The sequence below is a fragment of the Lolium rigidum genome, chromosome 1, assembly GCF_022539505.1.
Source record: "Lolium rigidum isolate FL_2022 chromosome 1, APGP_CSIRO_Lrig_0.1, whole genome shotgun sequence".
Classification (NCBI taxonomy): Eukaryota; Viridiplantae; Streptophyta; class Magnoliopsida; order Poales; family Poaceae; genus Lolium; species Lolium rigidum.
In genome coordinates this window covers 34,665,134-34,683,083 of record NC_061508.1, presented here as the reverse complement: position 1 = coordinate 34,683,083, position 17,950 = coordinate 34,665,134, and the positions used below count along the sequence as shown (strand labels likewise).

Genomic DNA, 17,950 nt, shown 5'->3' with positions numbered 1-17,950 from the left:
ATCGCCCGATCAAAGATCTTAGGTTTTCACCCTGAAGATAGTCCCCGCTCTCAAAACAATGCCTCCAACAAGGTCATTGCCGAGGCACAACTAGATTAAGACCGGACCTTGGGTTTTCACCCGAAAGGTAGGACTACGAACTTCACATGTGTTGTCGCCCCGCTTTCATACCGCTGTTGTGAAGCCGGAACACCAAGCAAATCCCTCAACAGCGCGGAGATTTGAACCTCCCTTAGCTAGTCCTCTCCTCCGGCCTTCATGAACTTCCCTTCTTCGACTTTCATCATGGATCCATAGTCACTTGATGTCAACACGAGAAAAGAGCTTCGTGCCGCTCCCTCCAGAACCAATCGGTCGGAATAAAAGCATGGGTGCGCACGACCAGAATACCACCGATCCGACAGAACTCCGAGGCAAAAAGCATCGTTACATTCGCCGGCGGAGCCTTCCGGAACTCAACACTCCGGCTAGATCACGAGTCCAGGCCTCCAGTAGGTCTTCCTCTTCACGCAAAAGAGACCTTAGGACCACCACCTTTATTCAGGTCGGACCCCCACGTCGGCGACCGTCCCGGGCTGGCCATGCCAACCCTCCACCGGCGACTCCGTCGCCGGCTTCCAAGCATCTCCATCGATAAATCCACCACCACCAACCGCAGGCCGACTCTCTCCGGTGTCTAGTGTCTACTCTAGTACTCCCCTACATGGGTGCAAGAGGACAAAAAAGTTCAGACAAATAGCAAAGGGAAGCAGGTTATGCCACGTATGCCCAAAACCCCCATTCGGCCATTCCCATCTCATCCTGATATCCCCCTGAGCTACGAACCAACCATCCATCACAGGCGGTTCCGAGCAGTCCCTCCACCAAGAAACAGAGCAGCGGCGGAGGCGAGTCCTTGAGCTCGATCCAAGATGGCATTCGCCGCCTCCACAGCCTGCTGCAAGCCTTCTGCGCTGCTCACCCCTCGTGCGTCGTCGTCTCTCCGCGCTCAGGCCCTCCTCTGCAGGCCCTCCACCTCGACTACCTTCCGCGGCGTCAGGGCGCCGGCGTCGGCATTCGCCGTCGCGCCGGTGCCGCGCCGCCGCGCGGCGTCCACGGGCATCGTCTGCGGCAAGGTACGTGCGTGTATAACCTGGCTAGCTTTCTTGCACGCGGAGGCGCGCTGGCTGGTGGTGAATTGTTGGTGAGTGAATTGGATTGGATCCCTGCTGCTGGCTTGCAGGTGAGCAAGGGCAGCGTGCCGCCCAACTTCACACTCAAGGACCAGGACGGCAAGACGGTGTCGCTCTCCAAGTTCAAGGGCAAGCCCGTCGTCCTCTACTTCTACCCAGCGGATGAGACGCCCGGCTGCACTAAACAGGTCTGTGATTTCCTGCCTAGTTTCGTACATCAGTTAATCAGTCTCTGAAAAAAAACTAAACTGTTGAAACAATAGTGGCAGTACGCTTGTACAAGGTCATTCCAGTGGTAAAAAAATTACATAGAGAAAAGGTAGCAATATGAGGAACAATATCCATTTCATTCGGGGCATACTAAAGATGCCAAATATGCATGCATATAGATTTGATATGAGTCGATCTTTTAAAATTTGATCAAATTACAAAAACAAATATCAATGTATCCAATACCAAAAAAAATATCGGTAGATAGATCATGAACTGTGTCTTTGTAGTTTGTTACTTGGTATAATAAATTTGATATCTTCTGAAATCTTGTTCAAACCTCAAATCAGTTGACTTAAGATAAATTCACATGTGTATATTTTTGGAAAGGAAGGAGTCCTCCATATCAAGTTTGTTTCTCAATCAGCACCGGAAGAAGCTCTGCCTTTCCATAATGCCGAAAGAGAACCGATGGATCAATAAGGAAAACTTGTCAAAAATCAGTACTTCACCTACATCACTCATACACAAGCTACGAGGCCGTGCACTGATCGAGCCGACAGTTCTACCACCCAAGCGTTTAGAGACATCACCAACAACATGATGGCAGGCTCCAGTCACCGCGCTCGTATCGAATTATCCAAACCTTTATAGGCCTCTGCCACCCAAACGATCAGAAACATTCACTCTACAACGCAATGACGCTTTGAGAGCCTACGATCTAGCTTCCACACCGGCCCCGAGGCAACTGACTGATGAGTCGATGTTGTTGCTGCCCAAGCTCCCAAAGCCAACACCCTACGAAAACATGAGGGTAGAACATCGATTCAGAAACTCTTACCATTCGTCGTTCCACCATCAGAACTGTGAAATATTGCTAAGTAAAAAAAAAAGAGAGTGTAAACTGTTTTCTCATCCTCAAAATCTCTACCTGATATTTGCCTCCATCACCCTCCATTCTTCCTCCTCTTCTTCCTTCTCCTTCTTCCCTTCTTCCTATGGCCACGACCGGTCATGCAATAGCGCATTCCGCATGAATGTTGACACGGAAGATTATTTGCAAATATTTGCCACCGATTAGTGAGACCGAGCCAGAGATTCAGTTATGTTTAAATACAGCAGTTGTATTATATGCCACCTATTAATATCATTTTTCGTCCAAATCAGATCATTCGCGCCGGAGCTAGCTCACCACTTGGTTCTCCCTTCATTTCAAAACGCCACCGCTTCACCACCGTCCAAGCACAGCTCTCCAATCCTAACACCACTCCCCAACAACAACCCCACGCGATCAGCATACCATCTGAAGAAAGCATCGAAGCAGCAGCGCCCAAGAAGAACCTGGCCGACGGAGGCCGGACGTGCGAGCTGCCGACATGGGCGCTGATCGGCGGCATCACGGCGGGAGTGGCACTGGCCCTGGCGCTGTCGGTGGACGCGGGCCCGGCGATGGCTCTGGGTCCTGAGGGCCCGCTGGTGGAGGAGTTCTGGGATAACATGCGGCGGTACGGGCTGTACGCGCTGACGGTGAGCACGGGGTTCGCGTGGGCGCTGGTGCAGCCCATCTACGAGCTGCTGCGGAACCCCATCACGGCGGTGCTCATCATCATTGTCATCGCCGGCGGCGCCGTGCTCACGTCCCAGGTCATCAACGCCATGTCCGGCAACTCCGACTTCGTCTACATGTACGAGCAATAGATAGCTACGTTCGATGTACCCGTCGGTAGAACTTAGTCGTTTCCGAATGTCATGTAAGTAGACAACACATTCTAGCTAGAAATCAAAGAAAACAGGTGATGTAACTAAGATTTTGCTCGCAATCATGGTATGCTTGACATTGAGTTACACCACCGTTGCTCACTAGAATATGCATTGCTGTATCTGTAAACGATCTGTGTGTTATGGTGCCATTGCTGGACGATGACGGCAACAAGGTGTGGGGTGTTGCAGGCGTGCGCGTTCCGGGACTCGTACGAGAAGTACAAGAAGGCTGGCGCGGAGGTGATCGGGATCAGCGGCGACGACGCGGCGTCGCACAAGGCGTTCGCCAAGAAGTACCGGCTGCCGTTCACGCTGCTGAGCGACGAGGGGAACAAGGTGCGCAAGGAGTGGGGGGTGCCGTCGGACCTGTTCGGGACGCTGCCGGGGAGGCAGACCTACGTGCTGGACAAGAAGGGCGTGGTGCAGTACATCTACAACAACCAGTTCCAGCCCGAGAAGCACATCGGGGAGACGCTCAAGATCATAGAGAACCTCTGAGCTTCTCTCAACATGTGAAGATACACCTCCATTCGATCCCCATCTCTCTCTGACGCCGCTTATGAGTTGTTGTAACCATGCATATACGTACTGACGATCGATGATCGCCGTGTAGAGCTGTTTTGTTGTGTAATCCAGTATGTTCTGCCTAGCTTGTCAGCAAAAAACGTGGTGGCATTGTTCTTCAGTTCTCGCCAGTGTGCACTTCTTCAGGGACACACGCCGTTCGACAGGTGCTACCTTCTCCCGTGAGCGACAACAAGTCTTTCACCTGTGCATACAATCGACGTCACCACACCTGCAAAATTTACCACAACTATCATACTACAACTCCTTCTGGATAGGCCCAGGTAAATGCAGCGGTGGCATCCCAGCAGAAACACAGCCGGTATATATCGTGCACGGCACGTAGATCTTACAGAGTTACGCTTACGACTGCCACAAAGTAACCTGAACCTTCTTTTCCACCCAAGCTGCTATGTCTGTATAATGAGCAAGCTCAGCGTGGCTCAGTTGTCCGTCCACGCCGTCGGTGCTCACTGGCTAGCTGGTGGTTACTGGCCGGTCATCGGGCGGCGACCGGTTGTGCACTTGTGCGGCTCATCTTACCACAAGACAAGGCCGAAAGCCAGACTACCGTCCAATCCAGAACACATGGCGATATTGCTAGGCGTACCACGCCTCAAGCACACATCTGCACTGTATATGCTTTTCTTTTGAAAAATTATATGGAGCGAATGTGAGAATGTTAGTCCTGCGGAGCTAATGCATGGCCAGCCATCGGATTTTCAGATGTACTGTGGATGATAAATTTTTTAAACAAAAACTTCGCCAGGGCCCACAACCGAATTTCCCTGGCAACTCTCGTGTGAGAGCTGAGTTGACACGAGCATGCGCGCGGTTGCGGTCCTTTCTTTTTTCAAAAATCTGGGGGCGTAACCTGTTAGGTGCCCCGCAACGGGAAAAAAATCCTATGAGACCGGGTCTATTTTCTCATCATGGTAGACCCATCATAGAAGCTGACAGCTGTTTCGCCCGAATCTCGATGCAACTTGAAACCTTTCTTCCTGGAGACGCCTGGAGACCTTCGTCTCCACCACCGAGTTCAGACGAGGGAGAGGTCTGAGACCAAACCGGCACAAGGGACGATGGCCCATGACTGTAGGGTCAAAACAACTTGCTTCTCCCTTGGGAACATCGTGTAGGATGTTAGACAAGAAAAGACATGGAGGAATCGCGTCACGGTAATAGCAACGGGGATTAGATGTAGATGGGAGTCAATTTGATAAATCTCTAATCTTAATCGAAAAGGGGAATTCATGTGTTTGGTCATCTGGGTAAAATCAAAGAGCATAAGAATTAATTTTCACTGCTGCCCTCGCATCTGGAGGAAGCACACAATCCTAATTTGGCACATATAGATTCCTCACAATTCGGCGATAATCAGTACAATGTTTAACAAGTGCTGAAACAAATGAAGCACACAATTTCACAATTTTTCAAACAAATTAAGACAGACTAGTTGGCGTCGGCGTTGGCGTTGCCTCGGAGCCTCCATATGTGCTCCACGGATCATCTTGCGGCGAGCTGATGCATTGTAGAGTCTCGAATCTCCTGGCGCATAGCAATGAAGGCGGCCCATGATGGAGGCACCTGGTGATTAGGCTGTGCAAGAGGACCCTCTCTCTCATATGGTGCTTTTGCTCAGCCAGATGAACCGGATGCTTTCGCTCATTTTCAATAATCATATTGTGTAGGCACACACAGCAGTTCATCACCTCCCACATCTGATCTTTAGACCAAGTCATAGCGGGGAACCGGACGACAGCAAATCTCTGCTGGAGGACACCAAATGCATGCTCGACGTCTTTTCGGCAAGCTTCTTGTTTCTTGACAAACTCGCAAAATTTGGGGGTGCTAGGGTTGGAGATAGTCTTCACAAATGTTGCCCACTTTGGATAGATACCGTCTGCAAGGTAGTATCCTTTGTTGTAGTGCCGACCATTGATCACATAGTCCACCGGGGGAGCATGACCCTCAACAAGCTTGGAAAAGACCGGGAGCGAGTTTAGGACGTTGATGTCATTGTTGGATCCAGGCATACCAAAGAAAGAGTGCCAAATCCAGAGATCATGGGTAGCCACTGCTTCAAGTATCACAGTGCAGCCTTTTTTGTGACCCTTGTACATTCCCTGCCACGCAAACGGACAGTTCTTCCATTGCCAATGCATGCAGTCAATGCTTCCAAGCATCCCTGGTGAAAGAACATTTCCCGCCCTTTTGGGTTTTGTGTGTTTGATGTCAACACTAGGTATATTTTTATGTGTGTTGATGTGGACAGGTACAAGTGTTCGGAATATATTTTTGTTCAGCGAAATGGTCTGCCAGTTCCGATAATCTGCGGGGTTTTCTTCTTGGCGGAAGTTCCGGCCCCGGTTGGCGGAACTTCCGCCTGGTATGTTCCACGAAGCTCGTCGGTGCGGTTTGTGTTTCGTTGTTTTTGTTCCCTGGCCGGAAGTTCCGGCGCTTGTGGCCGGAAGTTCCGGTCAGCGGAACTTCCGCCCAACTTCCGGGCAAGTTCCGGAAATGTGGAATTGTGGCTCAGTATAGTCCAGTGAGGTTTTCGGGCATTTCCGGAACTTGGCCGAAACTTGGCCGGAACTTCCGGTCACCGGAGGAAGTTCCGGCTCCCCTGGCCGGTACTTCCGGTGCCAGCCGGAACTTCCGGCCATCCTGGCCGGAACTTCCGGTGTTACGAGAAATGGTCCAAACGGTCAGATCTGAGAGCTCCAATCATATAAATAGCTCTCTTCTCCAAAGGGACAAGTTGCTCAATCATTACAAGAAAAATCTGCCAAGCTTCACCACCATTAGAGCCACCTCAAGAACACAAGATTTGCAAGATCTCCTTCCTCCCCCAACCAAAGCTCTTGATCTTTGGAGATTCGAAGGAGAAGACACCGATCTACATCCTCACCGAAGCGTTCTTCATTTCCCCCTCACTTGTTTGAGGGATCTCATGCTAGTGTTCCTATTTGGTTCCCTAGTTGATTTGTTGTTGATGTGTTGTTGTTGATTGTTGTATTGTTACAGATTTGGGAGCCTCCAATTTGGTTGTGGATGTGTGCCCCAAGAACTTTGTAAAGGCCCGGTTTCCGCCTCGAGGAAATCCCTTAGTGGAAGTGGGCTAGGCCTTCGTGGCGTTGCTCACAGGAGATCTGAGTGAAGCCTTTGTGGCTGTTGGTTTGGCTTGCGTAGCAACCACACTCCTCCAAACGTAGAGGTACCTTCTTGCAAAGGAAGGGAACTACGGGAATCATCTCCGTGTCATCGCGTGCTCCACTCTCGGTTACCTCTATCCCACTCTATCTCCTATTGCGTAGCTATATCTTGCTTAGTTGATATCCTTGTCATATAGGTATATTCACTTAGTTGCATATCTAGAGAATTTACCTTTGTGTCAAGCCTAAGTTGAAAAAGAACTAAAAATTGGTTAGCACCTATTCACCCCCCTCTAGGTGCGGCATACGATCCTTTCAATTGGTATCAGAGCATCGGCTCTTATTACGGGCTTAACCGCCTAAGAGTATGCCGAACGAGGATCCCACGGAAGAGGCCACCAAGACGGTCTCCATGGAAGACTTCAATTCGTTGAAGTCCTCCATGGAAGCCCAAATGGAAAGCATGAAAAAGATGATTGCCGAGCTTTTGGCTCCGGCCCTTCCCAAGGCTCCTAGTGTAGAGGTAAAAGACACGGGTGCGTTAGATGAGGGAGAGGCTTCGGACTTACCCTCATCTACCAAACCCGTGGAAGGTGATAACTTAAACACTATCAAATCTCCCATTGCATCTCCTAGGGGAACTAGTGGAGGTGAAAGCTACAATCGAGTAGCTCCACCTTTCCTATCTCCCGATATACCGGTTCCCCATCCCCATTTGAACATTCGGGGCCACCCACCTAAGTTTTCTATTGATAATTTCGATACTTGGCAATTTGAGTTCCGCTCTCATGTTTGTAGTGCCTCCAATTAACTATGGAGAATCATCTTGGAGGGCTTCAAGCCATACAACCCCGACAAGTTGACTAGAAGAGAAGCGATTGATAGTCAACTCAACAACACCGCCTTGCACATGATTCAAACTAGTGTGGGGACAAAGGAATTGCATCGTGTCCGGAACTACACCACCGCCAAGGAAGCTTGGGATGGTTTGACCGCTAGTTGCATTGGAAGTGAGAGCACAAGGAGGAACAAGTATAATGCTCTTAAGAATAAAGCCGAAGGGTTCATGAGGCTACCGGATGAAGATCATGAAGACATGTATGGAAGACTTCTCACCGTTGCCGATGCCTTCCGGCTTATTGGTGCCACCCACATCAATGACTCTTGGATCAAGGAGAAGTACATTGAATGCATGATGCCATTTGTACCCATTGATGTCAAGACTCTTGTGGGAAGGGAATGCTATTCCTCTCTCACCTCTCAACAAGTCGTGCACGAGATGCAAGCTCTCAAGGTGCTTGAGGAAACCTCTCATGATTCTCTCAATCGTGCTCTTGGGATGGCAAAAGGTTCCAACCTTGCCTTGGTGGTCAACTCCGTTGAAGAAGTGATTCCTCAAGAATCTTATAGGGCATCTTGGAGTATGTCCTATCCGGAAGATTTGCAATGCCACTACCATGATCACATGGCCTTCCATGCAAAATCCTTTTGGGTTGATCCCTCCAAGGCCAAGGTGTTGCCTGCCAAAACTCACCGGCGAGCAGTGGTTAAGCAACACGAAGAGCCGGGAGGCTCCCAAGGCCGCTTAGTGGACCCTGGCACCTCGCGTCGTCCCGCAAGTTTCCTGCACACGTCCTGGCGGTTGCAAGGGCGTGCCACCTGACCTAGACCCGATCGGGAAGGTGTTAGATTGCTTCGATTGTTCCTGCATGGTAGACACGTAAACATTAAATACGAGCCCTATCGGCTCTCGGGTTGCCACGTGGATCGGCTCAAAGAGCCGATCGCCCCATGGTTCATGTTGGATTTGCAATGACATGGGGATCCTGCTTGATCAACACAAAGCTAAACCAATCTACGACAGTTTAGTGTTTTCACCGCATAACCGGAACGTCCTACGCGTAGTTGGGCCTAGCAGATACGAAAGATGATGAAAACTATCCCTAGAAGAGGCCTAAAAACCAACATTACGTTAATTCCCGGAACATCCCTTCTAGGAACGGTAAACAGCACCTAGCGCACTACCGGATCCTCCAACCCCAGCATAAGGCCTAATCATGCGGATATTAAACTAATCCTTGCAGAACAAGGAGCAACTATAACGAGATCGGATCTACTAAGTATCGAACAAGCAAGATGCTGCCCTTACGCCCGAGAGGCGTAAGGGCGGCTAGGTATCAAGGGACGGCATTGCTAAGCGAGATATGCATAAGAAAAGCATCAATGCAAGCCCCAAAACACCTAAGATAAGTAGTGCTACTCGCCATCAACAACGCGTCAGACACGAGTAACACAAGGTAGACGAATAAACGTGTCTCGCCTAGATCGCAAGATGCGATCTAGGCGGCATGATCTTACCGGAAGGAAACCCTCGAAGAAGGGGTGGCGATGCGCATGGTTTGTGTTTGTTGTGAACGATGATTGTTGTTTATTTCATAAACCCTAGATACATATTTATAGTCCGGGGGACTTTCTAATTCGAGCGTGCACAGAGCCGGTGCACGGGTTAAACTCTAACTTCTAAACTAAGATGCGATCTACTATAATACGGATACACGGGCAATTTAGCCCAAACTCTCGTGCAAGGCCGCTTCAGAGATCCTTCACGCGTATATCCCTCAAGCCCATCTCTCTTACGGCCTGTCTCCTGATTTGGCCAAAATCTGGTGATAACACATGCCCCCCTGGTTTTGGTAATGATAATTTCAAAACCACACTGTTTTTCCTTCGAGGGGTCATGTCGTGGCAGAGCAGAACCGTCGCAGTATTTTTCATCATGACGACTTGTCTTCCCAACCTCTCTGCACGATTTGACAGTTTCGGCACCATGTCCTCGAGAACCGTTATGGCATTAAATCTCCACTACAATCCCTTTATTTATCTGCGCCGAATGGTTCGCCGCTTCATCCCCCTGCTCTGTTCTGTCCACCAGCACCCAAAAAACCCTCTTCCCCTGTAGCAATGTCTTCCTCTTCTTCCACCTCCTCAGGCCTCTCCCTCCAATCTTCGCTGAAGAACAAAAGTGAGGACGACCTCCACTCCGGGGCGAACCCCATCCCCTCCGACAAGGAGGAGAAAGAAGAAGAAGTAGAGAAGAAAGAGGCCTCCTCCCCCGCAGGTACCCGCCGACGAAGCGCTCCCGCATGTGGGCGGACAGCGAGGACGATGATGATGACGAAGAAGAAGAAGAAGAGGAGGAGGATGATTCCTCCTCTTCCGCCGGGTATCCGCCGGCGAAGCGCTTCCGCGCTTGGGAGGACAGCGAGGATGATGATGATGACGAGGAAGAAGAAGCTCCGGCCGAAGGCTGGGGCAGCAGCGACGAGGAAGTCTCCAGAGGTAGCGCCGACGGCAGCTCCGATGCCGACGATGATGCTAGCGAGGATTAGCAATATAGGATTAGTAGTCTCTGAGCAATCGGCTCTTCTTTTGCTCTTCCTTGAGCAATCGGCTCTTCATTGTAAAAATCCTCTCTTATTAATGAAGAAGACATTTCCCAGCCGATTCTGTCCCTTTACCAGTCTCGCCGATTGCCAAAGTAAGTCTCCACGCAAAGAGCCGGTAGCAGCGTATCGGTCCTTAACTGATCACGATACTTTATACTCCTTGATTATTTCAAGTGACCAAAGCCTGAATCTTGTAAGATCCTTAACGTTATTACTTATCAAGGCTGCGTACTCTTCAGTCATCGCGACACATCTCGACCCAGCCGTGATTTGCAGCAACAGGACAACCCAGACCCGGTAGATGATGATGGCTCTCCTCTCAGATTCCTTCCAGCAGCTCTGGTGGTCTTCTTTTGCAACATCCCACCACTTCTGCAGAAGCTTATGATGCAGGGCCAGCCAATGAAATCTCAATCGGCTTCTTAAGAACAGAGTATCTACCGAGTTAGTTGCCCCCCGAGCCTCAGTCCAGGCGAGAAAAGTAGTGAGACAGCCCCAATGTGCCATCATCGGCTCCAAAGTTATAACGCAGAGCCAGCCGATTTCAACAAAATCGGCTCCCCAGAGCAGAGAACCTTCAGGGTGAGCTGCCCCTCCGAGCTACTCCAGTCCAATTCTCGCGTCTTGCTGATCAGATCGGCTCATCAGCTTTGGCAGGTTGATGCAACTTCCGGTGAGGATGTTTTGAATTTCTGATGCCCTCCAAACTCTGGACGTAACAACCTCTGAAAGTGACATCGACCAAGTCGCCACCTTGGTTCCCCCGAGCAAAAACGTCACAGCCGATGGCTTCGTCATCGGCTGTTCTCATGCTCCTAAGATAGGGATGCTCCCTTTGCTGGACTCACCCTTAATCCTGATCTGCACGCTTATACTGGCACTGCTGAACTCGCAGATTTGCAAAAGGAGTTGGAGGCCTTGAGAAGGAATCCATCCAGTAGAGCCTCTCCTTGTAACTCGCCAACTGCTTCATTGAGCCTCTGCTTATAACAGCTGCACCTCTTGAGTCGATGGCCATGCATCGGCTTTCTATCCTTAAGTCGATGTCTGCGCATCGGCTGTGCTTAAATTTTTTTTGAATTTTTTACGGCCGATTTATGTATCGGCCCCCATACTTCAATACCCATCATCAAAGAATATCTTGGGCTGCTGGGCATTTGAAAGCTACTTCAACTTCATATCCTCGTGTTTTATCCACCTAGGTGCCCCCCGAGCCGATTCTTTCAAGTAATTGAGGGTATCGGCTCTTCAGGTATTCCCTGTTAGATCAATGCTGAACCCAGGCAAAATGTATGGTGAGGATAATTTTGGCCGATTGCTAGAAACGGCCTCCTTCTTCATGTGCAATGCTTAGTGAAGCTTTACCATGTCTTGATTTCTTACTGTAGCTACGTGGCATGCTTGAGATGAGATTCTTTCTTTCCATTTTTTGGGGCCGATCGCTGGGATCGGCCTCGCCACGTACGTCCATTGTCTTGGACCTTGCTACTCTGTTAAGATCATGGACACTATGTTTGTATCAGCCGATGCCTCTGCATCGGCTTTTGTCTGTTTAGGGCGCCACACTTTCTTCGGCGGGCGCGCCACCGTCTCCAATGTTTGCTGAATTTTCACGGCCAGATCGGGCCGTGCTTTCCTCAACGTGTACAGGTACTGTGCCTCGGCTTCCTCCAGGTTTCGTAGCCGCTGCACCCTACGCTTCTGAGAATGGCTGAGTCCATCAGGGCACCACCTTGGCCGGTGATACCTATCTTCTTCACCATCCGCCTCCTCAAAGTCTTCTTCTTGAGATGACTCAACTCGTTTGTTCTGAGGTGGGAGAGGTCCTAGACGCTCGAACACTGAAACCTTGTTTGTCCCTTTCCTTCGCTGTCTGCATTCTGGGCAGTTCTCGATTGTTGGCAATCGGCTCATTCCTGAGTCCCAGCAATGTTTAAAGAAAGGACAGTCCCAATGCCTATCCATATCATCTCGCTCCCTTGACCTCCCTCTAGCGTGAAGCTCGTACCCGTTGTTGTTTTTGTCATGCCGACGATACCTCCTGACCTCTTCATCAGACCGACGATGTCTCTCATCATCTACGTCGTAGCGCCGACGTCGGTCATACTGCCGTTCATACTTGTTAAGGAGATGCGCGGAGAGTGGACGTTGATACCGCACGCTTCTCACCTCCTCCTCGGTTAGGTACCGTCTATCATCATCATGGGGCCGGTCGCGTGGATCGGCCTCCTCTTTATCCTTGCCATGGGAGTGGATGCTTTCTGCTTTTTCTTTGCTATGGCGATTCACAAGCCCTGCCATGTTGACATCAAAGGAAAACTCTGGCTTGCGCCCTATGGAGTGGCTAAGATCCACCATGTTGACGCCAGGGAACGGACGTGTGTCAACCTTCATAGCAAATTGTCCGAAAGTTAATCGGCCTGATTCTATCGCCATTTGAATCTGTGCGCGCAATACTTTGCAGTCGTTGGTGGCGTGAGTGAACGTGTGATGCCATTTGCGGTATGGCCTACCGTTCATCTCTCGTGACGTGGGGATTTTGTGGCCTTCGGGTAACTTCAACTGTTTCTCCTTCAGCAGCAAATAAAAAATCTGCTCAGCTTTGCTCAAGTCAAAGTCAAACCCTTTTGGCGGCCCTGGTTGATTCACCCATTTGCAGGACACAGGTACTGCCGGCCGAGCCCATTCAGCCACCGCGACTTCCTGATCTTTGGAAGGATCCTCATCCGCCTCAGCATCGACCAGGCCTATCGTGCGCTTGTACTTGTCTTGGTACGAGTTACGGGTGGCGCTCGTTCATACAACGTTAGTCTCCGGACCATGTGCGCCAACGAATTGTACTCCACTTGGAACGTCGGATCCTTGAGTGGCGCTGCGAGGCCCTGCCACGGCCAGCTCGACTTCTTCTTTCTCAGACAAATGAACCGAATAACATCGGTTCTTGACAGTTCTGAAACGTTGAATGTATTCAGACACTGTCTCTCCTCGCCTTTGCCGAACCTGGGTCAGATCGGCAATGCCAGCTTCAGTAGCTTCTGAATGATATTGTGTGTGAAACTGCTCCTCCAGTTGCTTCCATGATCGAACTGAATTTGGCTGCAACGAGGTGTACCACCCAAAAGCTGGACCGGTGAGAGATTGCGCGAAAAACCTCACCCGCAGCTGATCCGATGCTGAAACCATGCCTAGCTGGGCCAAGTATCGGCTCACGTGCTCGATGGAGCTAGATCCTTCTGATCCACTGAATTTTGTGAAGTCAGGGAGCCGATACTTAGGTGGCAGCGGGATCAGGTCAAACTCGTTGGGATACGGCTTGGAGTAGCCGATTATTTTCTTCTTCGGCAGGATGCCGAACTGGTCTCTCAAGACTGCACTGATCTGATCCACGGTGGAAGCTGTAGCAGTTGAGCTTTCAGGACTTGGTGCAGTGGCGTATTTAGCTAGCCACGCTTGTTTCTCAGCGTCTGCTCCCACACCCCCTGCTGCTGCAGCCATCCCTCCTGCCGTAACAATTGCTCCTGCTCCGGCAATCCCTCCTGTTGGAGTATGGATCGCTTGCGTCCAGTTGTTGCAGTCCGGCACGTATGTGCACACGTATCCATGTGGGATCTCCTTGGGCGGCTCATATAGGAATTGATAGTCGCCAGGATCACCTCCAACCTTGTAGACAACGTATGCCGGTGAACCTTGTTGTTGTGGAGCTGCCATCGCGTACGGCAATGGTGGCCTGGTGTGGAGTTGCATCTCTCCACGGTGAGTCCCTAGCACAGGTCCCGAGGGGGAGTATCGATGCTTCATGATTTCTTGGACCACATGAAGCGCGACACGCTCCAAAGTATTCACCGGGCACTCGGAATGCCGATGCAGCGAATGAGCCACAACGTAGTTGATTTCTCCGCCGCGAGGGCTGCGGTACGTTCCTCCGTAGGGAGAGACAGATCCAAACCATCAAGAACGCCTTGGGGAGTGAATCCTTTAAACCTGATGCCGTGCGACCGGGTCTTCTCAAAGGAGCCGATGAGTTCGGCTTCACAGATGGCCTTTAGCTCATCGTATTTCTTCTTGTGCTCCGCAGGGAGATCTTCGTACTTGATCGGTTCGTCCGCCATCTCGGACGCGAGTGTTGACGTGGATGTCGTCGAAGATTGTCCCACCGGCGTGCGCGAATGTGTTGCTCGCTAAAACTCACCGGCGAGCAGTGGTTAAGCAACACGAAGAGCCGGGAGGCTCCCAAGGCCGCTTAGTGGACCCCGGCACCTCGCGTCGTCCCGCAAGTTTCCCGCACACGTCCCGGCGGTTGCAAGGGCGTGCCACCCGACCTAGCTAGACCCGATCGGGAAGGTGTTAGATTGCTTCGATTGTTCCTCGCATGGTAGACACGTAAACATTAAATACGAGCCCTATCGGCTCTCGGGTTGCCTGTGGATCGGCTCAAAGAGCCGATCGCCCCATGGTTCATGTTGGATTTGCAATGACATGGGGATCCTGCTTGATCAACACAAAGCTAAACCAATCTACGATAGTTTAGGGTTTTCACCGCATAACCGGAACGTCCTACGCGTAGTTGGGCCTAGCAGATACGAAAGATGATGAAAACTATCCCTAGAAGAGGCCTAAAAACCAACATTACGTTAATTCCCGGAACATCCCTTCTAGGAACGGTAAACAACACCTAGCGCACTACCGGATCCTCCAACCCCGACATAAGGCCTAATCATGCGGATATTAAACTAATCCTTGCGAGAACAAGGAGCAACTATAACAGATCGGATCTACTAAGTATCGAACAAGCAAGATGCTGCCCTTACGCCCGAGAGAGGCGTAAGGGCAGCTAGGTGTCAAGGGACGGCATTGCTAAGCAGATATGCATAAGAAAAGCATCAATGCAAGCCCCAAAACACCTAAGATAAGTAGTGCTACTCGCCATCAACAACGCTTCAGCACGAGTAACACAAGGTAGACGAATAAACGTGTACTGCCTAGATCGCAAGATGCGATCTAGGCAGCATGATGCTTACCCGGAAGGAAACCCTCGAAGAAGGGGTGGCGATGCGCCTGGTTTGTGTTTGTTGTGAACGATGATTGTTGTTTATTTCATAAACCCTAGATACATATTTATAGTCCAGGGGACTTTCTAATTCAGGCGTGCACCGAACCGTGCACGGGTTAAACTCTAACTTCTAAACTAAGATGCGATCTACTATGATACAGATACACGGGCAATTTAGCCCAAACTCTCGTGCAAGGCCGCTTCAGCGATCCTTCACGCGTATATCCCTCAAGCCCATCTCTCTTACGGCCTGTCTCCTGATTTGGCCAAAATCTGGTGATAACACAAGGAAGACAACATCAAGAGGAACAACAAAAGTGGGTTCACTAGCTTTGGTCCAAAGACAGGATCTTGCTACAATTGTGATGACAAGCGCCACTTCATTGCCGAATGCCCCTATGAGAATAGAGAGCTTCATAATGGGAGGCTCATTCCCAAGGACAAGAGCAAAGACACAAAGGGCAAATACTCAAAAGCCCCCAACAAGAAGTTCTACAACAACAAGACCAAGAAGGGCAAGAGGCCCTCAAGAGTTGTGCTAGTAACAAGGGAAGAATATTCATCCGATGAAGTTGAAAGTTCTAGTGGTGATGAAGATGAAGAAAGCTCAAAGGAATTGGCCGCCATCGTCACCACCAACATACCCTCTTCATCTCTCTTTGAATCTCCCAATGAGAACCCTCATATCAAGAATGCACATTGCTTCATGGCAAGGTCCTCCTTGGACACACCTATTGTGCTATCAACTCAAGAAGAGTATACCTCCGGAGATGATGATGTTGATGATGAGGAAGATGCAACCTCTAATGGATTGGTCGCTCTTGCCTCCCTCTCCACTAACTCTTCATCACCAAGTGAATCCCCCAATGAGGTCATTCATGTGGAGGAAGAAAGTTGCCTCATGGCTCAATCCTCCGAGGTATCATCTCCTAGTCCCTCTATGCCTAACATATCTAGTGATCTAGGGATTGATGATGCTAGTCTAAAAGTGAAACAAGAAATGCTAGATTTTGATGATTTCATTCTCAACCTACAAGGTAACACTAAAAAGCATGTTTCAAACCTCATGGTTCGTATAGCTCAACAAAGTGATATGTTTGAGAAAAAGGGTCAAATAGAGAGAGAAGACTCTCTTGAAATCCATGCTCTTAAAAATGCTCTTGAGGAAAGTCAAGAAACTATAGCTTCTCTTGAGGAGAGGCTAGAAACTCTTGAAGAGCCTCAAAATAAAATTAACAAGCTCACAAAAGCTAGAGATCTTGCTAGGGCTAAGTCTAAAGTGCTTAAAAAGGAAAAGGCCCAATTTGAGGTTGATCATGAGAAACTTGTGAAGAATCTAGATGAACTAGACAAAGCTCACAAAGCTTTGAAGAGTGAATTCACTCTCCTATCCAAATCCTATGAGCAACTTCAAATTAGGCTTGCTTCATATGATGTGCCTAGTTCCTCTACTCCTCTATGTGATCATGCAAATATTGTTTAGGAAAATGCTAGGTTGAAAGATGAACTTGCTAAGGCCTCCTCTCCCCAAAGTAAACTTTCTTTGGATGATCTTTTGAGTAAGCAAAGATCAAACAATGGGAAGGAGGGCCTTGGTTATAATGCCAAGGCAAAGAAGGCAAACAAGCAAAAGGCCAAGCCCGCACAAGAGAAGAAGAAAGACGTCACTAATGGTGAAGCCTCCAAGGGCAAAACCATGAATGATGATGATGCGGGAATTGCTAACCCTCACTATGTTTTATTTAAAGATTATTATGGTGATGTTTATGCTAAATAGGTTGGCCCATATGATGGTTATGTTGCTTGGTCTATTTGGGTCCCAAAGACCCTTGTTGCTAACAAAAGAGGACCCATTGCGAAATGGGTACCTAAATCCAAGAATTGATCTCATGTAGGACTATGCCGCGGAGGTTCAAAATGGGTACTTGATAGTGGATGTACAAGTCATATGACCGGCGGCAAGAACCTCGTCAAGGAGTTGAGGCCTAACATAAATGATATCACCGTCTCCTTTGGCGATAATTCTACATCCGAGGTATTGGGTTTTGGCAAGGTTGTGGTTGCACACAACATTACTCTTGTGGATGTCATGCTTGTCAAAACCCTTGGTTACATTTGCTCTCCGTTTCCGCCCTTGGCAAGATGGGTTTCGCCGTCTTTATTGATAATGATATTGTGGTCCTCTTGTGGAGCAAGACTCTAAAAGTCGCTTTCGTTGGGTATCGCGAACACAACTTGTATGTGGTGGACTTTTCGGGGACCACCACGACAAGTGCGATGTGCCTATTCGGAAAGGCGGACGTGGGTTGGTTGTGGCATCGCCGCCTAGCCCATGTCAACATGAGAACTTTGCAAAGTCTTCACAAGGGTAACCATATTGTGGGACTAATGGAATATGTGTCTTTTGCCAAAGATCGTGTTTGTAGGGCTTGTGTTGAAGGCAAAATGCATGACTCTCCGCATCCAAACAAGACTATCATCTCTTCCAAGAGGATCTTGGAGCTCCTTCATGTGGATCTCTTTGGTCCCGTTACTCATGCAAGTCTTGGTGCGAAGAAACATTGCTTGGTGATTGTTGATGATTACTCAAGA

The 17,950-nt window shown here is 49.6% G+C and overlaps 1 protein-coding gene across 2 annotated transcripts; it reads left to right on the top strand.

The window, feature by feature from the left end:
* Positions 1 to 759: 759 nt before the first annotated feature.
* Positions 760 to 3,673, top strand: LOC124685193 (peroxiredoxin Q, chloroplastic). Of its 2 annotated transcripts, none has more exons than XM_047219522.1 (3): positions 760 to 1,115; positions 1,223 to 1,360; positions 2,550 to 3,218. In XM_047219522.1, exons 1-3 carry the CDS (start codon positions 912 to 914, stop codon positions 3,078 to 3,080), a joined length of 873 nt encoding a protein of 290 aa, XP_047075478.1. In that variant the 5' UTR covers positions 760 to 911; the 3' UTR covers positions 3,081 to 3,218. The 2 variants fall into 2 exon arrangements, with proteins under 2 accessions (XP_047075478.1, XP_047075479.1); XM_047219523.1 differs by lacking the exon at positions 2,550 to 3,218 and adding an exon at positions 3,333 to 3,673 and having other exon boundaries at positions 764 to 1,115.
* Positions 3,674 to 17,950: the final 14,277 nt, after the last annotated feature.

Excerpts from the sequence above, each read along its gene's own strand:
- LOC124685193 (XM_047219522.1), top strand. The coding sequence starts at position 912 with ATGGCATTCGCCGCCTCCACAGCCTGCTGCAAGCCTTCTGCGCTGCTC. Across the intron at positions 1,116-1,222 it reads CGGGCATCGTCTGCGGCAAG|GTGAGCAAGGGCAGCGTGCC; the intron begins GTACGTGCGTGT and ends GCTGGCTTGCAG. Across the intron at positions 1,361-2,549 it reads CGCCCGGCTGCACTAAACAG|ATCATTCGCGCCGGAGCTAG; the intron begins GTCTGTGATTTC and ends CGTCCAAATCAG.